Genomic DNA, 21,280 nt, shown 5'->3' with positions numbered 1-21,280 from the left:
ATTTGTACGTTTGTGATTTTGTGCCCCATATCGGAGGGGTTTCTGAAAGGCTGTCATCTGTCAACAGGATTACCTTTCCTTATAGTTACAGCAGTGCACGGCTTATACTAATTAGCGTTTCTAGGGCAATAGTTTAAACAGAAATAAGCGTGTTGTGTAACTTCACTGAAACCCTAAGGGAAAACATTTTTTTTTTTTTGCTTAACTGCAGTACTACCTTTCTTAATCTGCCGCTTCCCAGCAAAAACTGGCTGCTCAGGGTACAGCTGCATTCACAGTTTGCTATTTCCACTCTCCTTCCCAAGGACAGAGATTTCCCCGTATCTGAACAGAGCAATGATTTTACATGCAATTTCTTTTAACTCCCTGAAGGATACCACTTCTAAAACCCTCTGGCAGAATCTCAAGATCAATCCAGTTGTAGAAATATTCATAGGTAAAGTGTAGGCAGGAGTCACTTCAACAGCATGCATTTGCACAGAGAAAATGCATTTAAATCATTGCAAATAATCTGAAAAAAAAAAGTCAATATGATCCAATTTATGAAATATTCTTATACAGAGTCAAAGAGAGCAAATGTTAAATTGAGGAATGCAAGTTAGCTGGAAGCAATGGTGAGAAATAATTGCTCAAAGCCTGCATTTCTAAAGGGATTTTATGAAGACTTATGTTAGGCCTGATACATCTTTATATTTTTATCTCTGATTTCAAAGTAAATCACTTCTAATAAATTGTCACACGATGTGGGGATTGGTCTCATAGGGAGGTTGCATGTAGCTGTCTCTATTACTTGGTGAGCACGACAGGTTTTAATCAAATATGCTTTATAAATATAAGATCGTAAGTCTGAAAGCAGAAAGCAAATTCTTCATATAAAGTTTGTCTGTGTCCTGACAAACAGCTATTGGCAAAATGATCTCTTGAGCACTCTGGCAGTTTACAGTGAGTTTCCGTGCTGTGTTGAGAAGGCTCGGGGAGAGCCTTAGCCAGGAGGAACAGAAGTAGTGAAGAGCAGGATGTTGATTTGCTTTGAATATAGTACTTGGGAGGCTTGTGGTGTTCTCATGCCTAATTTTTCAATAGCCTTTGTAAAGTACAGATAAGGTTTAGAGAACCCCACTACAATCCTCTTGAAGCTGGAAAAATTTCTGTAAGTGAGAAATTTAGACCTCCTTCTGGCTAAATGTGGTCTTCAATCCAAATAGGATTGAAACGGGCTTAATTGCAGCTTGCTTCCACAGGAGGAAAAAGTCTGGTTCCAAAGGACGTTTAATGTAGGTGAAACACCTTGAGAAAGCATCATCAGCTGTGATTTGCAGTTAGACAACTCAAAAGGGGCATGAGGCAGTATTTTTGATGGTATGTGTGAATAGCCATTAGAATAAGCTTCAAGAGAGGTGGCAGGTTTGTTTTGCAATGCAAATTAGGATGCTCTCTTAGAGAATGTACTTAGCCAAACAGTTCTTTGAGTTCAGTCTGGGGGCAGCAATTTGAAATTCTGCATTTTTTGCTGTAACAACAGATAAGACAAATGACTCATTTGTGCATTCCAGCCCTAAATTCTATTGAACTGAAGAATGCCCTATATTTTCTCCTAAGTATTACTTTCTTTTCCTTAAAGTAAATTACGGATATTAAATTAATCCTCTAACACATCTAGATTTGTTATATAAGATTTATCCATAACAGAGTCATCTTTTGTAGTATTTTTTATTCATTTTTAGTTACAACATTCTACAAACATATTTTTTTTCTTCTTCACCATATTGTTCCCACTTTCTAGAAGAATATTTGGGTAGGAGACCTTCATATGCAGCTTAAAGTTTTGCCAGGTTTCTGAAATGAACTATTAGTGTCTCTTAAAGCATATATTCAAACTTTAATCCAGGGATCTGAGAATGTCCCCGTGTTACTGGCTGGGTACAGAGCTGAGTATAAATAAAATGCCATATTACAAAGTCTTGGTGTTTTGCTTTAGCAGCTGTTGAATTTGTGAAAATGGTTGTTATCACAGAGACTTGCACAAATACATACTCTGGTTTTAATCAAACATTTTCTTTAAAGGTGGGAAAATAAGCCCAAAAGAATGTGCCTCAGTCTGTTAGCCTGAATTGCCGTCTGCTACTTCCTTCAGTTGATATGCTGAACAAACTGCACCATACGTGACTGCTTTCTCTAACACGTATGTTTAATCTTCAGATCTCCGATGGCCAAGGAGATGAGCGCTCAGAGTCTCCCTATGAAAGTGCTGATGAAACTCAGACTGAAGTGTCTATATCATCCAAAAAATCTGAGCGAGGAGCGGGAACAAAAAAAGAATATGTGTGTCAGGTGAGAGATGTTAGCTGGGGCAGGGTTTCTGAGGTTTCCTAGAAAAGGTCTTTTTAAAGATGTAAATGACAACATTAGGCCAGAAACAGGTTTATTGTGCATGTCTCACAGAGGAGATGTTAGTGATCAGGTCCCCACATCAGTAAATGGAATTCTTCATTCCTAATTTCTTTCTCCTTGATCTCAAATAAGTGACTTAGCCTTTCTGTTTTAGTTTCCAGGTCTGTAAAATAAGCATAATTTGTACCTCAGAGTAAGTGCATGAATGTTGTTGGGTAGCTAGTTAAATGAGTGAGAAGAGCTGCTTGCTTACCTGTTCATAAAGTGAAGGAAATATAACACAGTTGCTTTTGCACTTCTGAGTGAGCACTGCATGAGGAGCAATGCCTGTATATTGAAAGCAGAACCCTTCCAGAAACTATTCTAACACTGTTCTTAGATTACGAAAGGATAACACAATACCTCTGGGCAGATTATATTTGGTTCCAGGAGACTGGACAAGCAGTTACATTTCTATTTCTTCTTGGACATAGTGATGATGAGGTTATATCTGTCTTTAATTGTTGGCTAATTGCTTAAATTCTGCCAGCATTATGGTCGAGTTCATTTTTAGTTATGCATGTGCCATTGCTAACAGCCTGGGCATAGAAGTATCATTGTGCCTCCTAGATTAATTTCTTGTTGCCAAAGAAAAGGAAAATAAGTGATGCTTTTTAACACTACTCAGATGTATCAGTGTGCACAGGGAAAAATTTCTTAGAGCTTTCTTCTTTTCCTTTTTTTCTGTCAAATTGTATTTACCTATGAACCATATTTCTATGAGTGGTGTTTCTAGCAGTTTAATGACAATTGTTTCAACTGGAAGCGAGGGCATGTGATGATGCTTGTAGAACTGTCTTTCGCTTGTTAAATTTGATTTCAAACATGGGAACAGGGATTTTTGAGGAGCAATATGTGAAAAGGAATAAAGAAATCAGTTTTTTCCACATATGAACTTTTCTTTAACATTCAATGCCTTTGTGTTGTAAAAGCTGTGTGAAAAAACAGGTGATCTCCTACTGTGTGAAGGACTTTGCTATCGAGCCTTTCATGTAAGCTGCCTTGGGCTCTCTGGAAGACCTGCAGGAAAATTCATTTGTAGTGAATGTACATCAGGCAAGTTTGTCCCTTTCTTTTAATAAAAGAAAAAAAAAGTTGTAGTTTTCTCATACGTTGTTACAGGAAATCATCCTGGACGGAGTATGTATCTGTGAAGAAACTATACTTATCCTTTGGTGCCTGACAGGGTGGGAATTCATTAGTATTGTTGTAACTTTGCCATGTTTTAGGAAGCTCACTCTGTTTCAGTAAGAGCTCTCTTGCAACTTGGCTGATGTGCTCTGAATTCCACTGCCTTCATAATTGCAGATTCTTTGCTGAGTACAATTACAGATTAGATTTAAAGGTCACAAAGACCTAAGAAATACTAGAAAAAAAGCAGCAAGTGAAACATTTTAAGTCCTTTTTCAGTTCTTTGTTTGTCTATATCAATCTCTTGCTTTTCCTATTAAAAGACTACCTTATTGCTATTGATTTCCTTTGCTTTTAATCCTATAATAACTGATTGGAAGTTTTTAATCAAAGATAATACATAAAACATTTGTGTTCTTCCTCATAAGCTCAGTTCAGAACATGCGGTGAGCCTTGCTGGAAAAAGACTGCTTCAAAATAAGGTTGATCCAAGCAATCCAGAGAGAAGACTGACAGATACTTGTCCTTGGTTGGTGGACCTGCTTCAAATTTTACAGGATCACAAACAACCAATCATCCAATTTCATTGCTTTAACAAAACATTCAGTTGTCCTGGCATACTGATGCTTATGAATAAGAACATAAAAGCAGATCAGTGAGGCTTTGGGTGTTGTGTACACTTTAACAGCAGTGGGTTTGCATTGTAACTTTATTCTTTTGCTTAGTTTGATTTTATTTTTTCTGTATCTAAATAGATCAGTATTTAACACTGAAGAGTTAAAGAAAATAAATTGCTGTATCCAATAATAGAATTTGCTTTGACTTTAAAAGAAAAAACAACACCTCCCCTACATGTGATTATTTTTTAAAAAAAGCATTTTAAATACACAGGTTTGGATAAAAAATTAGTTACATTACTTTCATTACTTTTGCCACTAGGTGTGCATACCTGTTTTGTGTGTAAAGAGAGAAAGGCAGATCTGAAACGCTGTGTCGTCTCTCACTGTGGAAAATTCTACCACGAAGCCTGTGTGAAAAAATTCCATCTAACTGTGTTTGAGAACAGGGGTTTTCGATGTCCTCTCCACAGCTGCCTAAGTTGTCATGTTAGTAACCCCTCCCATCCACGAATTTCAAAAGGTAGTTTCATTTTTACATTTTAATGCCTGATAAATTAAGTCTGTTTATGGTCTGTTAAGGTAAGGAATTTGTTCACGTAGTAGCTCCAAGCTGCAATTTCAGGCATACGTGTACCATTGATTGATTCAGATTTTTTAAAAAATAATAATAATAATAGCATAATTGTTGTCAACGTTAGTATTTACCTTGTTAATGTTCATTTTAAACTAGATTTAGATTAGCTATGGCTAGGCATGTTTTCTTCTCAAGAGAGAATGAAATGCTTATATGATAGTCAGTGAGAGACAGGGCACGCAGAGCAAGGGCAAGATCGGCAAATGCGTATTGCAGCAAGGCTTGCTGAACGTGAAGATGTGATTCCACGTGTATTTTTAACTTGGGGCAACATTTGTAGACAAAACTCCATGACTGAGGAAATGTTGTCTACTTTGTTGTTCACAGCTAAAACCTTCACGTTTAATTATTGTAGTGCTTTAAACTCAGTATAAAGTTATTTAAAAACGTTTTGTTAAATCAGCATTGTTGCTGAATGTAAATATGCAGATGTTGACAATGTAACTGATATATTTTTTGTGTATATAGGCTACCTCGGGTAATAATACAAGTTTTTTAGATGGGTTTTGTTCAAAAATAATATGGCAGTATTCTGCTTTGCTAGGAAAGATGATGCGTTGTGTTCGCTGTCCTGTTGCATACCATGCTGGAGACGTTTGCATTGCTGCAGGATGTGCAGTCATCGCTTCCAACAGCATTGTTTGTACGAATCATTTCACTGCCATGAAAGGGAAAAGTCATCATGCGCATGTCAATGTGAGCTGGTGCTTTGTGTGTTCAAAAGGTAAACTGATGCAAAGCTCTTACGTATATGTAACAGCAAAATGCTTTATTCTTCAATTTACATTTTATTTTACTAATCTGTCTACACAAAGTTACTAGAAATGTGTTTGACTCCCTTAGATATTGAAATAACTTCAGGTTGGCTTGTGCTGCTTTAAGTTTTTGAGTATCCTTTTTTTTTTGCAGATATAATTTACTAAAGAATGTTTTCACTTGGACTTTGTCCAGCAACCAGAAGCCTAATTTAGTTCTTTGCCAGAGACGCATAATGAGAAGTCCTTCTCTGTTCTTTCCTGTGTGCAACGTACTGAAGCTCTTTTTGTGTTTCTTTATTGCTAATATGTAATATTAAAACATAAATATTTTAAGAGTTGCTTTCAGTTTAATAGCAGACAGCAAATTGAATCCGTAGTAGCTGTTGCCAGGCGGGCCACTAATTAAGGATGTTTTCCTTTATGTTGTATAATAAATTTATTTCATATTGAGAACCACAAAGTGCGTAGTGCTGATTAAACTGTGGCAACGAGAGTTTACCTGATTTGTTAACAAATTAACACGCAGCATAGCAGCTTGCTAAGCAGCAGCTAACTTCCTACTTGTTAATTCACGGAACAAACTAACAATCTTGTTCCCCACCTCTTCTCCCGAGGAAAAAAAACATCAGAGAAATCTGATTAGGCTTAATTTTTGTTGTCCAAATTTTACATACAGTAAATTCTTAATATATATTAAACTATGTTAAATATATTATAATCGTTAAAATAAAGTAATTTTACTTTGTGGTACATTATTCTGGCTTTTTTATAATTAGCTTGCTTGTTAATCTGTATGTATCACTAACCCGAGTCTGCCAGGCATTCAAATGAGTCAGGATCCTTTGGTTTCGGTACACAACTAAATGATATGTTTGTTGCAGACTGGCATGGTTTTAACCATTTTTTTCTGGCTGAACCTACCACATATGTACCGCACTGCTTTGAATCTGGTTGGAATGCGAAACTTTTTTTTTTTTGCCTTGATGTTTTTCAATCTTTTTTTTTTTTTTTTTTTTTTTTTTTTGGGAGGGGGAAAAGTTTTTTGTGCTGCGAGTCATGTCCTGCAGCGTTTCACCCAGACTGTTTAAACATTGAAATGCCAGATGGGAGCTGGTACTGCAACGACTGCAGGGCAGGGAAGAAACTCCATTTCCAGGATATTATTTGGGTTAAACTGGGAAATTACAGGTCTGATGAACAATTTATTTTCTTTTACAGTAATAGTAGAGTGCTTTAATAAAGTGTCATATAGCTGGCTTCTTCTGTATGCCAACCTTGCTGCACAGACTTGTCATTTCTCTGAACGAGGGATCCCATCTCACATGGAGCTGTTCCTGTGCTTAGCACCCCAGTCCCAAGACTTTAAAGCTTTGCTGTTGCTCTCTGCCATGGCAGTATCTTCACAGGACTCCTGCTGAGTCTCCTGATGTGTGCTTCTACTAAGGATGCCTTCAACCCCTTTTGTTTCAGAGATCTCTTCGAATAATTAAGCTTGGATAACTTGTAATTGGCTAAATTGCTACCTTCCTGACTGGCAGATAAGTCAATCAAGCTGTCGAGGTTTTACACTTCATTGAGATTTGGGTGAGATAGAGCTGGGTGGGGTTTACCCTGGAAAGCATTAATAGCTGTTGTTAGCTGCCTCTTAATCTGTGACAGTTAGAGAGATCACAGACTTTGTTAAAGACGCTTTTGCTAACCAGATGTGAGGAGCTTTATGTGTATGCTTATCTTGCAGGCAAGTGAAAGTCCTGCCGATCTGAGTGTGGGCTTTTGTTTTCTAGCCTTATCTTCTTCCTCTGCCCAGTGAGTTGGAGTTTGGGGAGGAAAGGATTTAAAGTTTGCTTCAGGGTGTTTTGGTTTGGTTTTCAGTTTGAGGCATTTTGTTTTTTTTTCATCATATATTTGGAAATAATTATCAGTTGCTGCTGCTCAAGGTGATTTTGTTAAACTTGCTGAAAAAGCTTTACCTAAATTGCTGTGTTTTTCTATTTGTACTCTGTGCTAGATGGTGGCCTGCAGAAGTTTGCCATCCGAAGAACGTTCCGCCAAATATCCAGAAAATGAAGCACGAAATCGGAGAATTTCCTGTGTTTTTCTTTGGTTCCAAGGATTACTTTTGGACACACCAAGCACGGGTGTTCCCGTATATGGAGGGAGACAGAGGGAGTAGATACCAGGGAATTAAAGGAATTGGAAAAGTCTTCAAAAATGGTACATAGCTAAAAGTAAAGAAAAACAATCTTGCGAGATGCATGCTTTACTTTCTTCACATGTAGCCTCAGGACTATTTCTGTGCATTTGTTTTACAATATTGAAGTACAAAAGTTTTAGTTTTTCGACCAGTAGTCACCATTACTAACTTTGAATTAAAGCGTTATTATCGTGATTTGTAAAAAACTAGCATCTGATTAAAATTCTTTCTAATGACTTAGGCTTTTTGTAAAGCAAATGAGTATAACTCAGGCAGTAGAACTGATAAATTTGTTAAGAGCATTAATACTCCAGAAGCATTGGTTGGAAGCTAATTAGCGTTTTAGCTAGGAAATAGATCATGCTTCTCTAACATACATGGTAATAAGCAGGTCAACTTGACAGGAGTGCTTCTTTCTAATATGTATATATTTGATCTGACAATCTTTTTTAGCCTTGCAAGAAGCTGAAGCTCGATTTCGAGAAATAAAGTTACAGCGAGAAGCCAAAGAAACCCAAGAAAGTGAACGTAAACCTCCACCGTACAAGCATATTAAGGTAGAGTTTGAGGAAGATACATTCTGTACTCAAAGGTCTAGGCTAGCACTGGAAAGTAAGAGCTGAATGGTGTGATGGGGAGGAGAGGTTGTAATGATGTGCTGGTAACTGTGCTTTATTTAGAGCCAAGTAATTATGAAATTTTGTTTCTGTTGGAACATCTAATGTTGCAAAACCAAATTAGTAACAGCTGTAATAACTCATACAATATATTCAAAGTTTTGAAGTGATATTTGAACAATTTTAATGTCTTATTCAGGTGAATAAACCTTGTGGTAAAGTACAGATATATACTGCTGACATTTCTGAGATTCCCAAGTGCAACTGCAAACCCACAGATGAAAACCCTTGTGGCTTCGATTCCGAGTGCCTCAATCGGATGCTGATGTATGAGTGTCATCCACAAGTTTGTCCAGCAGGAGAACGATGCCAAAACCAGTGCTTTACGAAACGTCAATACCCTGAGACGAAGATCATCAAAACGGATGGGAAAGGGTGGGGTCTGGTTGCAAAGAGGGACATTAAAAAGGTATGAATCATTCTTGCCTAGCAAAGAGTTGGTAACTTGTGATGTCCTTTGTGGGTTTGGTATATACTTTACCAGTGGTACTTGGTATCTTTCAGGGAGAGTTTGTGAATGAGTATGTTGGTGAGCTAATTGATGAAGAGGAATGTATGGCAAGAATCAAATATGCACATGAAAATGACATTACTCACTTCTATATGCTTACTATCGATAAGGTAGAGTATTTTGAGTCTCTTTCTGTTGTTTAGCTGTAACATTACTTTGACTTCTCTTCCTTCTTTTGATCACCTCGCAGGACACTCGGTGTACCCGTGTGTTTGAACAGACACCTGTGACGTTCCACTGTTACATGTATTTACAATGTTGTATCTTCTGTGCCCGCTTGCCATATATATGAAAGTATCCCCAAACAAAGAAGAGTCGGCTTCATATTTTTGCAGTCCTAATCATTTCTTTTGCCCAAGATTGTACTGCTCTATATTTCTACAGCTACAGGTTTTGTTAGCCCTCTAACCAAGGAGTTATTGCACTGCCTAAGAAGGATGAAATCATGTTTCTCTAAACACTTAAGTTTCTCACCCCTGTACTAAGCTGGCACACGATGTCAGCTTGTTAAATATCTGAACTGAATGTGCATTTGACTCTGCTGTAGTTAGTAAATAACCATTGTGGTTCTGCCTTTCACAAATGTCCGTGCCATTTGTAGGTTGACCTATACAGGCAGTTCGGGTGTCTCAATCTATGTGCATGTAGTCGTGAAAATTCTGCATGTGCATTATAAAAATGAGTTGGAAGCAAACCTTAATAATTAAAATACTGTCGTTCTGCCTCAGTGATAGAATGGTGCAATATTTTTCATAACTAATCAAAGGTCTCTCAAGCAGCTCTGCAGTGAATCACAGGTTCAAAATTCTGGATATTTCAAGGTGTTATTTTATTTGTTTAGTATCTGGTATGTTTGGTGGAGGTAGAAATTAAAAGGCAATAGTGTCTAGGGATAGGACTTCTTTAGTTTACCAAGAACTTGTTTTTGTTCAAAATAGGCTGATCTGGGGAAAGAAAGCTGGTGAGAATCTGGTAATATCTGCAAGTAGTCGTGCAGTGACTTGGTAAATACCATAAATCACAGTACTTGTAAATGCATAACAGCTTTTTGAATGCAAAGTAGACGGAGTTTGAGTTTTGGAGCTTTTTGGAGTGAGGGGGGCTTTTACATGACCAGCTGAGTGCTCACAAGAACACTTATCCTGCCACGTGGCTGAGATGGGTTCTGGGACAAGGTGAGCTAGATCATGAGTATTGCTTTGGGAGTGTCTCATTCCAGGCCACCTGGGACACTACAGTTTTCAATACAACATGTAATATTGGTTTGCTTCTATGTTGCTGGGTAGCAAAACCATGTCTGTTTTGAATGTAACTACTGAAATAATTTATGGAAATTCTTTTTTATTATTATTATTTTTTTGTTTGTGAGGGGAGGGCGAAAAGCATTCACTCTGTTGCTGGTTTGATCTCCAGGACCGTATCATTGATGCTGGCCCCAAAGGAAACTATTCTCGTTTTATGAATCACAGCTGCCAACCAAATTGTGAAACTCTAAAATGGACAGTAAATGGAGACACGCGTGTCGGCCTTTTTGCTGTGTGTGATATTCCTGCAGGTACTTCAGTTTGTGTTGGTTTTGTTTTAATTCACTAAGCTAAACGTTTTGCATGGATATGTTAAATCAGTGGGAGGTCGTGGTTTAACTGATTCAGTAAAATATTTTTGTGTAGAACTGGACACATGGAAGCGATGTTTTGTGGTGTTCCTTTTACTGTAATGTTTCTTAGTAGTGAATTGTATGTCTGCTTTTTGTTGCTTACTTCTAACGATACACCAAAGAGCTCCTAGTTACTATCTGTGCAGACACTTTGTGTTGTCTGTCAGAAAAGTGGAGCAGTTTCTGTTTTAGAGATCTCAAGCAGTATTTCTGCATTTTTTCTTCAACTGAAGATAGTGTTTAAAATATGTTTGAAAATATGTATGTTCTGGTTTGTTTTACAATATTGAAATGCATGCATATATGCACACGTCTGTATATAGCTGTATCACCTATATCTATATCTACAGCTACATACATATGGATATCTATAACGTGCAGACTATGCACATGCAGTTTTGTGAAGTCAAACTAGTTTGCTTTAAATGTAACTGCGTAAGGCATCATGCAGTACTGGTACCTAGTTAATCATTGTCAGTGCTTGTGAGCAGTAAAGGGGAAAAAACCTTACAAAAATAAATCGCCAAGCAAGTACAGAACCAGAAGACAGATAATAAAACCTTTATTTGTTTGTAATAACTTTGATAGGCTTCATTACCTTGTCCTTCATAATAAAACAGTGTGTCTCATCTCACCCAGGGACAGAGCTGACTTTCAATTACAACCTTGACTGTCTGGGCAATGAAAAAACAGTCTGCAAATGTGGTGCCCCAAACTGCAGTGGATTTCTTGGGGACAGACCAAAGGCAAGTAATATATCAAGATAACCTGACAGTGTCTTGTCAAACTAGTAGCCTTGTTTTTTTTTAGGGCATGTCTAGGTAGACCAGCTTTACGTTATGATAAGGGATAATCACTTTAGGTCCTGAATAAGAAACATTGCTAGCTACTGGCACTAGCTTTTGGAATCAGAAGCATATAAAAGTGGTTGCAGAGGGGAATAACCTCTGGTTAATCCCAGTCACCTCTGAAGTATGAAGGAGGGGAAAGGTTATAGGAACTAGGATTTAAGAACAAACTCTGACCACAGGTGCTCAAGTGCTTCATTAGAGTGAATTCAGGGAGAGATGGTAGGACAAAACTGAATGTTGGGTAAACCCTATCCTGCAGAGCCCAACTACAGCCAGCAAGGTTTTTCTGACTTTGCAGTTTACATCTAAAATGTGCACTAAAGTCATTAAAGATCTTCCAGTTGAAGTTGAACTAAAGAATAAAAAATGGTGAGTTTTGAAATGTAAACATAATGAGGAGAGGCAGGAGAGATGTAAAACTCTATCATGAAATGGCCTGTATAATTCATGTCAGGTTACCTTAAAACCTGTCTGCCAGTAGAAGGACGTGTACACAGTCCATACTCCACGTAATGCACACAGTTACAGTTCATGAAACTCTGCTGCGTGTTTTTCAAAGAATAGAATTGGATGCTGGTTTTAATAATTCCAGTGTAAATTATGCATAACTGGAAAAGAAAAAAAATAGATATTGAAGTGATTGGTAATGCAACTACAAAATGGAGGCAAATTAGCCATAAGTAGATAAGACTGGAAATTGGAAGACTTTTTTTTTAAGTCATAAGAAAGTGGAAGAACTTACCAATAGGTACTTGTGGGGACAAGAGGTGATTTCAAGTTGTCTTTTTATAGGTTAGTGTGGTTTTTATGAACATGGATAGGCACCATGAGGCTCTGTACCAAGTCAAACGTTTGCCTGTGTGTGCTGTCTGACAGGAATGCCAACAGTTTTGCTTGTTTTTGTAATATTTTTCTTTTGCAAAACTGGCATTTACAGATTTGCAACTTAATCTTTTAGAATTCTTCCACTAATGCCTCAGAAGAAAAAGGCAAAAAGACCAAAAAGAGAACACGGAGACGCAGAACGAAAAATGAAGGGAAGAAGGAATCTGAAGATGATTGTTTCCGTTGTGGTGATGGAGGCCAACTGGTGCTGTGTGACAGGAAATCTTGTACTAAAGCTTATCATCTCTCCTGTCTTGGTTTGGTGAAACGTCCTTTTGGTGAGTCACCTCTCCTGTTAAGTTTGTGTAAATAAGGAACTTGTAAGTTCCATGTTTATTGCACAGAAACCTTCTCACGAGTGTCTTTTTTGGAAACATTCTTTTTATATGGTGGGAACTTCACTCATGAGACTGTAGTTCTTCCTCAATGTGGAGGCACAATGATGGCCTTTCTCCTGCTTCTCTGTTAAAACCAACCTTTGGTTTTATGGATGTAGGTAATTGCTCCTGTTGGGTGATGTACTTACTCAGTGTGGCTCTGTCACAGGAAAGCTGATTATATCTCAGAAATGCATATGAAGCCAGTTGAGTTCAAGCCAGAAGAATACCAGCAGCATCTGGAATAAGACGCGTAGGAAAACTTTAAGGGCAGTAGACATCAGGTAGCAGTTCCAGATACTACTGGAACCACCTGGTTCTGCAGGCAAAGCCTGTTATCCCAGAAACAAGTGAAAGGATTACTGCTAAAATGTGCTGGCACAAGAATTTGTGTAGATGAAGCACATTGGCCACCCCTGAGCAAAACCCGCAGCAAGCAGGTGAGCATAATGGTAGGCAGCAGATGGCTAGATGTTGAGTATTCTACCATCTTGCAAGTTCTGTTAAATGGTATTGAATAAAGCCAGAATAATTTCTTCTATCAGGAGTTCGCTGCTGCATTTAAATGAAAGGATGTCAAGTCCACTAATTATCGTTGTCAGCTGAGCTTTAGAATTACGATTTAGCATTTTTATTTTTGAGATTAGCCACAGTAATTCCTGTTTCATCTGGCTTTGTAGGAAGTCGTGCATTGTTCAGATGCTAAAACACAAAGCTCCTTTAAAAGACTGTGACGTTTTTACTCCCTATTAATTTGTTCTTTGGTTTTGGTCACAGGAAAGTGGGAGTGTCCTTGGCACCACTGTGATGTTTGTGGCAAACCTTCTGTTTCTTTCTGCCACTTCTGCCCAAATTCTTTCTGCAAGGAACACCAAGACGGGACAGTACTAAATTCTACATTGAATGGACAGTTATGCTGCTCTGAACATGTTATTGGGGTGGATTCTGTTGAAACTCAGAAGACTGAGAAACCCCGCAAAAAACTGAACAAGTTGAAGCCTAAGAGAAAGCAGAGAAACAGATGGATGAGAGCTGAATGCAAATAGTCATGGACTGCAGTTTCTACTGCCAACACTATCTTGTAGATAAGTTGTGAATATGACCAGGGAAGGACACAATTTTACATATATTCTGTAAAGGTTACGTGGGGGGGGATTTTTTTGTTTTGTTTTATTTTTTTTTATAAATCCACTGAGCCAACCACAGCAGTCTTCTGCTGCTTCTGCACTGATAACGAACTGCATAGTTCACAAAATTTCAGGACAAACCAAACTTATTACTCAGCATTACAGTTACACTTGAATTGTTACGAATGTAAAAGGTTCCCTCCAATATTCTTTCAGATTGGAGGTAGGTTAAAAGCAAACCAGGTAGGCGTAAACATAGGTTTTAAATAGTATTTGTCAACCAACAGATGTTTAAAATAGTATATCCTTGAAAGAAGTTATTAGCTTGAGTCCTTTTAAGTAAGAAATAGCTTGGTCCGTGGTCCCAATGAGATTTGCTTGCCTTGTGTGTTTTAGAGCAAGTGCTTGAATGCCATTCATGATCCAGGTGCGTATCTCGCTGTCACCACACACAAAACAATTTGTTTGTGCTCCTATAAAATTGTTCTCCAGTGATTCTTAAAAAACATTTTTTAAAATATCCTTCCACCAAGAAATATAGTGCATGGTGGGAAAGGCACACCCTGTACCAGAGAGGGGAAATTTTACATCGTAAGAGATTTTTTTCTATACTGTTTTTTCCTATATTTCATTCCAGCAAAACAGATCTTGCAGAGCTGTACAAGTCTGGATTTAAAGGGATATCGTTTTGCATTCTAGGCCCAATACTCTGTGATTTTTGTGTCTTAACAGAAACAAATCATACAAAATCTATTATCTGGAAAAAAAAAAAAAAAAAAAGGATTTTTTCCTTAACGTCAAGTAAAATGCAGAGGCAAACATTTCTTTGGAATGCTTGGATTCCAAGCATTGCAACTTTGTGGCAATGCAAAAAATGCCCTACAAGGAACAAAAAGAAAACCAGGAATTAAACCCTGAAACAGAAGGTGCAACTTGACTAGCTACTGAAGTCCAAAAACTAAGTTATCAAAACAACTAATTAAAAGTGAAGTCGATTTTTGAAGAAGCATGTAAGGAACAATTTTGGTGTGAAATTTAGCCCAACTCTGTTCCTTTTTATGCAGTTTATGTAAAACTGGCTACTTGACTTGGCAGGCTGTTTGAAATCATTCCTTACTTTTTTTAGGAGTTCTGCTCTTGACTATCTTATCGCCACTGTGTTTTGTCAGCAAAGCTCTTTTGAATGCTTTGCTCCCAGTAGGTTCTCACAGTGCACTGCGATGAACACACAAGATTTAGTTTTAACGGAAATAATGTTAGAACTAGGAAAAAATGGTAGAGAAAAATGTCTTTACCTGTTTTCTTCCCAGTGCATGTCATTGGTGTGTGATTAGGCAGCATTACAAGTAAGTTTTGACTTGTGCCATTGTTATCTAGCCTATGTAAACACAATGTGCGCCTTCATGTCCATTTAGGATTTGTGTATGTTCTAGCTTAGTTTGCCTTTACTAGTGCAGAAACTCTGTGTAGCCCTTTTGAAATTGAAGCCTTGCTATATCTTAAAAGTGTATGTTTCTTTCCAAACGTATTTTTTCAGGATTTGACTGCAGATTTAGTTGAAATTAACTGAAATCCCCATTTGTTCCCAACACTTAAAACTTTGGTTTTATTAGGAGATATTAACTGAAACAGGTTTTAAATGTAGCTTTGCCCTGTCCTGAACTCTTTTAATTTCTATTTTGTAACCAAACAACTGCTTTGTTCTTTTAATCCATTGTATAAACACTGTTGGAAGATGTTGGTTTTTATTTTCCCCAAGTAATTATGAAAAAAAATAGCACAGTTAAAAGTAGGGGGAAAGTGTTAAATATTTGTATTCTAAAACTGGTATACCAAGCCTTGCACTCAAGGAAGAAAATGAAGATTTCTTAATTGAGTTTGAGAGGAAACTTTTCCTCTGCTATCGATATTTGTAATACCGAGATTGAAGCATAGGCCTGTGCTTAAAATCAAAACCAAAAAATTATGTAATGTACATTGCTATTGCTTTTTGAGGGGAGGAAAGTGAAATCAGGTAGTAAAGTAGAAAGATTTTCCTCATCACTTTTAAACAAAATGAAGGAATTTTATGTCATTGGGACCATTATTTGTTTGAATACTATACCATGTAAGGAAGGCTTTATAAGAATACCTTTAAATAAGTTATTATAAAATCTTACCTTTACATTCCACTGCTTTTATAATTTGTTAAATTTTTAGTTGTTTCATTGCTTTTTCTCTTCATACATAGGTATAACAGCTCTGGCACCCTGGAACAGTTATGCCCAAAGTCCTAATAGGCAGATACCCACTTCCAGAAGCCAATAGTTACTGGTTGGCACTGTTGCAGAAACACCATCAGTTTTCAGATCGGTCGCGGAGCCTACAACTCCCCGCCTTCCTTGCAGGTGGGGCCACAAGCACATTTAGTACGGCAGGATGCAGTACAGCCACCCATTTTGTATCTGTCTGTGGGTAAATAAAGACGTCAGTGTTCAAAGCAATCGCTCTCAGCACTCCTTTCACAATGTTAAATTTACACAAACAGATCTTAGCGAGTGGCTGTTTGACTTTCTGCTTCCTTCTACCTCTTCTCTACTCTGTTACTAAGCTCCTTGGGCCAATGAAGGCTTGCATCGCAGACAAAAAGACTCCAAACTAGAGGTTTGCTTTTGAGTTACTAGGACTTTGTTCCTTCTGCTGATTACATACTTCGGAGATTGATCTTTAAAAGAAATGTGGACCATGTTCTTCCTTGATACGTACTGACCCTCTGAGCTCAGCTCGGTCACTCGGAAGGTGATCTGGGAGAATTTTAGCGTCTGATTCAGGAAGGGTGTTTTTTAATGAAGGCTTCTATACCTTACTCTGCAGCACTGGGAAAAGAGACTGAAGTATTGTTTTAAAAAAGACAGCAAAAGAAAAGTTGTTTCGCTATTTTCCTTCTCCCACTGTTCCAACACAATCTTGGAAAAATTGAGCTTTCTCATGATGCAACTCAATACTTCTTAGCATCAACAGCTTAAAGATTTTCTGTTTTAAATTCATCTAAATAACACCTAAGTATGGCATATTATGTGGCATTAAATTATGTAATTTGTGTCTCACCCATAGAAATAGAAAGATGTCTTTCCTTTTCCAGCAGACTTGTCAAAGCTGGTACATAATAGGCAAATTCAAAATTTGTTGTTCCTTCATCACGTGAGTAAGCATGGAAACAATTTTCTTTTGAGTATGTTAGATGAATTTGCTTACAGTCTAGGAAGAATAATCATATTAAATGTCTGTTTTGTTCTGTAGCTTTGTGTTCATGGTCAATTTTTAGGGGCTTTTTTAATTTGAATTACTTTGAGAAGCAGAATACGTTGAGAGACACATTCATGCAATTTTTCCACATTGTTGAGTCACATTATTCCATGTCTGACTGCTTGAGAAACTTCAGTGTCTTATTAAATATTAAAATTTATTCCTAGTTATTTAAGAGGTTGCTAATTCTTTTTTGGGGGGAAAAAAGTTTTTGCAGCTTTTTAATTTTTTTGTAATTATTTTTAGTCAAGTACATGATCTGCAAGCATGGTTTGGCAGTGAGAGAACTGGGTGTTGTGCTTTCATAATAAGTTGCGCTCCAGGATTTCCTAAGAGACTTGCTGGAAATAATACTTAAAGCTTATGTGGAACTGGTGATGATTGTGCTTTGGCTTGTTTCCACAGCATTGCTTATCTTATAAATATTGACACTTCTTGCAGTCCAGTTTTTCCTGTTTCAGTGCTGTTTTCTGTTGCTCCTAATTTTGCAGACTTGCAGCATCTCAAACTTCAGTCACGCAGTCCCACCGGGTCTGGGCTCAGTTGGCTGTCGCTGCTGCTCCTGTTGGGCCAGGTTTGAATTCAACTGCGTTTTTCCTTTTCAGCCAGATTTTAACTTGGGTCTGGTTTGCCTTGTGGGTGAAATGTCCACGTGTGCCAGCAGCTGTCTTTAAGAACACACCAAAAAAGTGCTTTGGTACTCAAGGACTACTGTTCTGCTGAGATAACCTGGTACCGTGCTATCACATCTGCATCCTTTTGCTGCTCCTGGGGCCCTGATGGCCATGCTCACCCCATCCCTGAGCTCTTGGGGCTGGAGAACGGAAGAGGGTTGCGGGCATTATTTCCCGCAGCCCCTGTGGACCGCAGCACATAAGCCACAGGGAGGAGACCCCATCCTGTCCCCAAGTGGTCACTGCTGCCATTTCTTAGAGCTGGCAAAGCCCTGAGGGACATCGGATTTCAAGCAAGTAGCTGGGAGTGAGGAGGAGAGGGGGGGAAGGGACTGAAGAGTGAAGACAGGAGGTAACCACGAGTAACCATTTCTCTCTTCAGTGAGAAATGGGGCTTGGGAGCAGGTGGACAAAAATGAGGTTGAGGGATGCTTCTAGGACAGAAGGGGACTCAGGCAGTCCTCAGGGGAAGGATAACGAGGTGGGATGGGATTGAGCTTGGTGTATGGTTCAGAGATACCGTCCCTGCTGCTGCTGAGCCAGGTGACAGGGTTGCTGTCTGCATCCCTGCTGCCCGCAAAGAATGACACCTCTCTTCCAGTTCATTTACTCATCTGACATAGCCAAAAGAGAGCAGAGAACTGATTTTTTTTTTCTTTTCCTTTTTATTAAAAAGCACAGTAACCTCCCCTGGGGTGAGGAGAATGAGCAGGGCAGGGCAGCAACCACTTAACCCCCCGCCAGCTGCGTTCCTTCAGCTGACTGCAGCTGCCTTAGCCCAGGGAAAAGAGTGAAGTGAGAAGTAACACCTGCTGCCACCTCCATGCACACTCATTTCAAAGCCTAGCTCTTTTAATAGTAAGTACTGCTTTCACTGGGGCTCTCAGAGCTGATGAAGCATGGCTTTGTGCACGTGTCACAGCTGGCTGGTCGGTGCAGGGCTTTGCAGTGCACCTGGTCTGTGAATGAATTTCACTCTAGGAGAAGGGAAGCAAGAAGGGGAGAAGGGTAAGGGAGCTGTCGAAGCTGACCCCGTTACAGCTGATGGGTGTTTCTGAATTCCTGATAGGCTGCTGAGATCAAATGGCAATGAGGACAAGGTACAGAATGCAAAACATAATGAGGAAGAACATAATAGGAAAAATACAGCAGACACCAGTTTTAAAAAGAGAAGAGGTAGCCAGCCACACAGACACATACACGACTTTAAATTGTTGCTGTAAATTACAAATCACATCTGCGTAGCCAGCTGGGATGGTCACTTGGGCTGGCTGCACTGGAGAAGGTTTGGTGTCAGGAGCTGTACCCCAAAGGATTGCACTCCTTTTGGCTCCAAAGGACATGGTGCAGTTTCATGTCTTACCTGTGTGGCTTGGCTAAGAAAGAAAATTCCCGTGAGGTTTCCCAAAGTTTGTCATTGCTTCTGTAGGACGAGGCACTGCACTAGAGACTTCAGCAGGAAACAGAAGGGGTGTATTTGTCTAGGAATCAATCATTAGTTCTGTTGCATGTGTTTTCCCACAGCAGAGAGGAAGGGGAAAGCTTTGGGATCCTTCTCCTTATTTTACCTTTGCTTAAAGTAATGGTAAAGCTTTGAGAATAGTAAATAAGTAAATGGATGTGCATATTCTTTAAAGGAATCCATTCATCTTAGTTCCTGCTTAGGTGGAAACAATTGTGCTGTGGAAACCTTGGTAACTGGAGCAGTCAGTCTTTGCTCAGGTTGTTGAACTGACTGCTGAAAGGGGGAGTTTGTTTTTTCCCCCTCTAAAGAAAAGGAGAAAACTATTTATTTCTAAGTGAAGCCTAGAATTAAAGGGGGAGACTTGTGCTGTTCAGCCTGTTTTCAAACATCACTCAGCTGAATTGATTAGCACAAGTAGTCACAGCTGAAAATTATTTGAGTTGTATTTTTCTGCACATATTTTGGCTATATAGAAATGGGTTGGTGATTGTTAAACATTTTCACATATGCAGACACGTGCTTGCCGCTAGCAACTCCTCTGCTACCAGCCAGCATACACCGGCTCTGTGTGCTCCATCACGCCGTACGTTGTGTGCCACCCCGAGTTTCTGGGTAGCAGCAGGGACTTCAATGAGTTCTTGCTAGATTCGTGCCTTCTTTTCAGTATTATCACAAAGATGGTAAGGATTCCACCTGGAACATAATCAATGTTGGTTAATTTTCAGATGAGAAGGGAAAAGTGTCAGGTGAGGTTTGTTCTAGTGCTTTTTGACTGCTGTATTATCTTACATTAATGAAGTTTTTTCTTCTCCTACACTTGTGCACAGAAAAAGATTTGGCTAGCAACTTTAGCATTTCAGCTTTACCCTGAATGGCAGCGGGTTTTAATGAAATAACTGTTACTTGTTTTTCTATTCCTTGTTACTCTCTGCTCTGTGGCACTGTCGTTACCCACCTGGCATCTTATCAATGCAGACTTGTTGCACTCGTGCCACCCCTCTGAAAGACCTTGTTGAGAGATGCATTTGCTCCGTGCAGTGCTTATAATGAAGCACAAGAAGTATCTGACCTAGATTAACTTTGAGTCTAGACTGAGATCGGGACTGTCAGAAAAAATTACTTTTAGGTTGGGCATAGACACGGAAATAATTGGCAAATATCAAGTACTGTGACATTTTTTTGTTTGTTTCTGGCATAAGCATAATCAAGGAAAAGTGATCTTAACAGAAGAGCACAAATCTGTCGCTGTGATGCAATATGTCCGGACAAATACATCCAAATTTAGGTTGTGTGAGCAGACAATCTCACTGTAAACAATTGATCTGTTAGCCCAGCCGTGAAATGCTCACGGGTTCCAGCGTGGGCTGTTTCTTTTGCTCCTTTTCTTAGCAAACACTTTGCCACGCAGGACTTGACTAAGGAATGCTGTTCTGTGACCCTCATTCTTGTTTGTCAGAAATGCTGGTTGATTGGACATTGTTCCTGCATGGGTACGCTTTTCATATGCTTCATTTTAATCTACTTTTTCTAATTAATACTTGCTTCAGATGGCATCTGTCTGGGCAGATTTTTGGACTGCAGCCTGGCACAGCAGAATCCAGGCTCCCAAGGTGCGGGAGCTGTCCTGTGGCTCCAAGTCCCAGCTGAGAAGGACCCTCATCCACTCTTAGTGGGGAGGAGCCCCATAGCTCCTCCGGCCTCTGCTGCCCTTTTCACAGCCTCACGGGATGGCCGAGGCTGGCAGAGTCCTCTGGGGCCTTCTGCTCCAAGCCCTGCCCCAGCAGGGCCACTCCAAGCAGGGGCCCAGCCCCACGTCCAGGCAGCTCCTGGAGTTCCTCTGGGCAGTGTCCCTGCACAGTAAAGTGCTTTTCTCCTCCTTATATCCATGTAGTCCTCATGTGCCAAGAGAGGACTTTGATAGGAGCTGCTAATGCTGCTTTGTAGTTGAAGCTCTGCTCTTTTTTGCTCATAGCAGGGTATAACGTATCTGCTTGATCTCTCCTC

At 39.1% G+C, this 21,280-nt stretch overlaps 1 protein-coding gene and 1 non-coding gene across 9 annotated transcripts in view; both read left to right on the top strand.

Moving 5' to 3' along the window:
* The window catches only part of NSD2 (nuclear receptor binding SET domain protein 2), a 103,948-nt gene extending 86,638 nt beyond the window's left edge, over positions 1-17,310 (top strand). For 6 of the 8 annotated variants that reach the window (XR_004750682.1, XR_004750679.1, XR_004750678.1 and 3 more), the window contains 6 exons: positions 2,200-2,331; positions 3,363-3,486; positions 4,501-4,701; positions 5,360-5,539; positions 6,603-6,761; positions 7,582-7,718. Coding sequence is in view for 1 of the 8 variants with exons in the window: in XM_035325832.1 (XP_035181723.1) it covers positions 2,200-2,331; positions 3,363-3,486; positions 4,501-4,701; positions 5,360-5,549; positions 6,603-6,761; positions 7,582-7,787; positions 8,221-8,324; positions 8,584-8,853; positions 8,949-9,065; positions 10,369-10,510; positions 11,252-11,358; positions 12,422-12,626; positions 13,503-13,771 (2,226 nt within the window). In the remaining 7 variants the exon portion in view is untranslated. Of the gene's footprint in view, positions 1-2,199; positions 2,332-3,362; positions 3,487-4,500; positions 4,702-5,359; positions 5,550-6,602; positions 6,762-7,581; positions 7,788-8,220; positions 8,325-8,583; positions 8,854-8,948; positions 9,066-10,368; positions 10,511-11,251; positions 11,359-12,421; positions 12,627-13,502 lie in introns of those variants that run through there. The other 2 variants (XM_035325832.1, XR_004750683.1) reach the window with 2 other exon arrangements.
* On the top strand, positions 10,077-10,207 carry LOC118167285. Its single transcript, XR_004751081.1, has one exon.
* Positions 17,311-21,280: the final 3,970 nt, after the last annotated feature.

This window comes from Oxyura jamaicensis, chromosome 4 (assembly GCF_011077185.1).
Source record: "Oxyura jamaicensis isolate SHBP4307 breed ruddy duck chromosome 4, BPBGC_Ojam_1.0, whole genome shotgun sequence".
NCBI classification, from domain to species: Eukaryota; Metazoa; Chordata; class Aves; order Anseriformes; family Anatidae; genus Oxyura; species Oxyura jamaicensis.
Note: the sequence above shows the minus strand (reverse complement) of the source record. Positions and strands in the feature narration are given on the sequence as shown.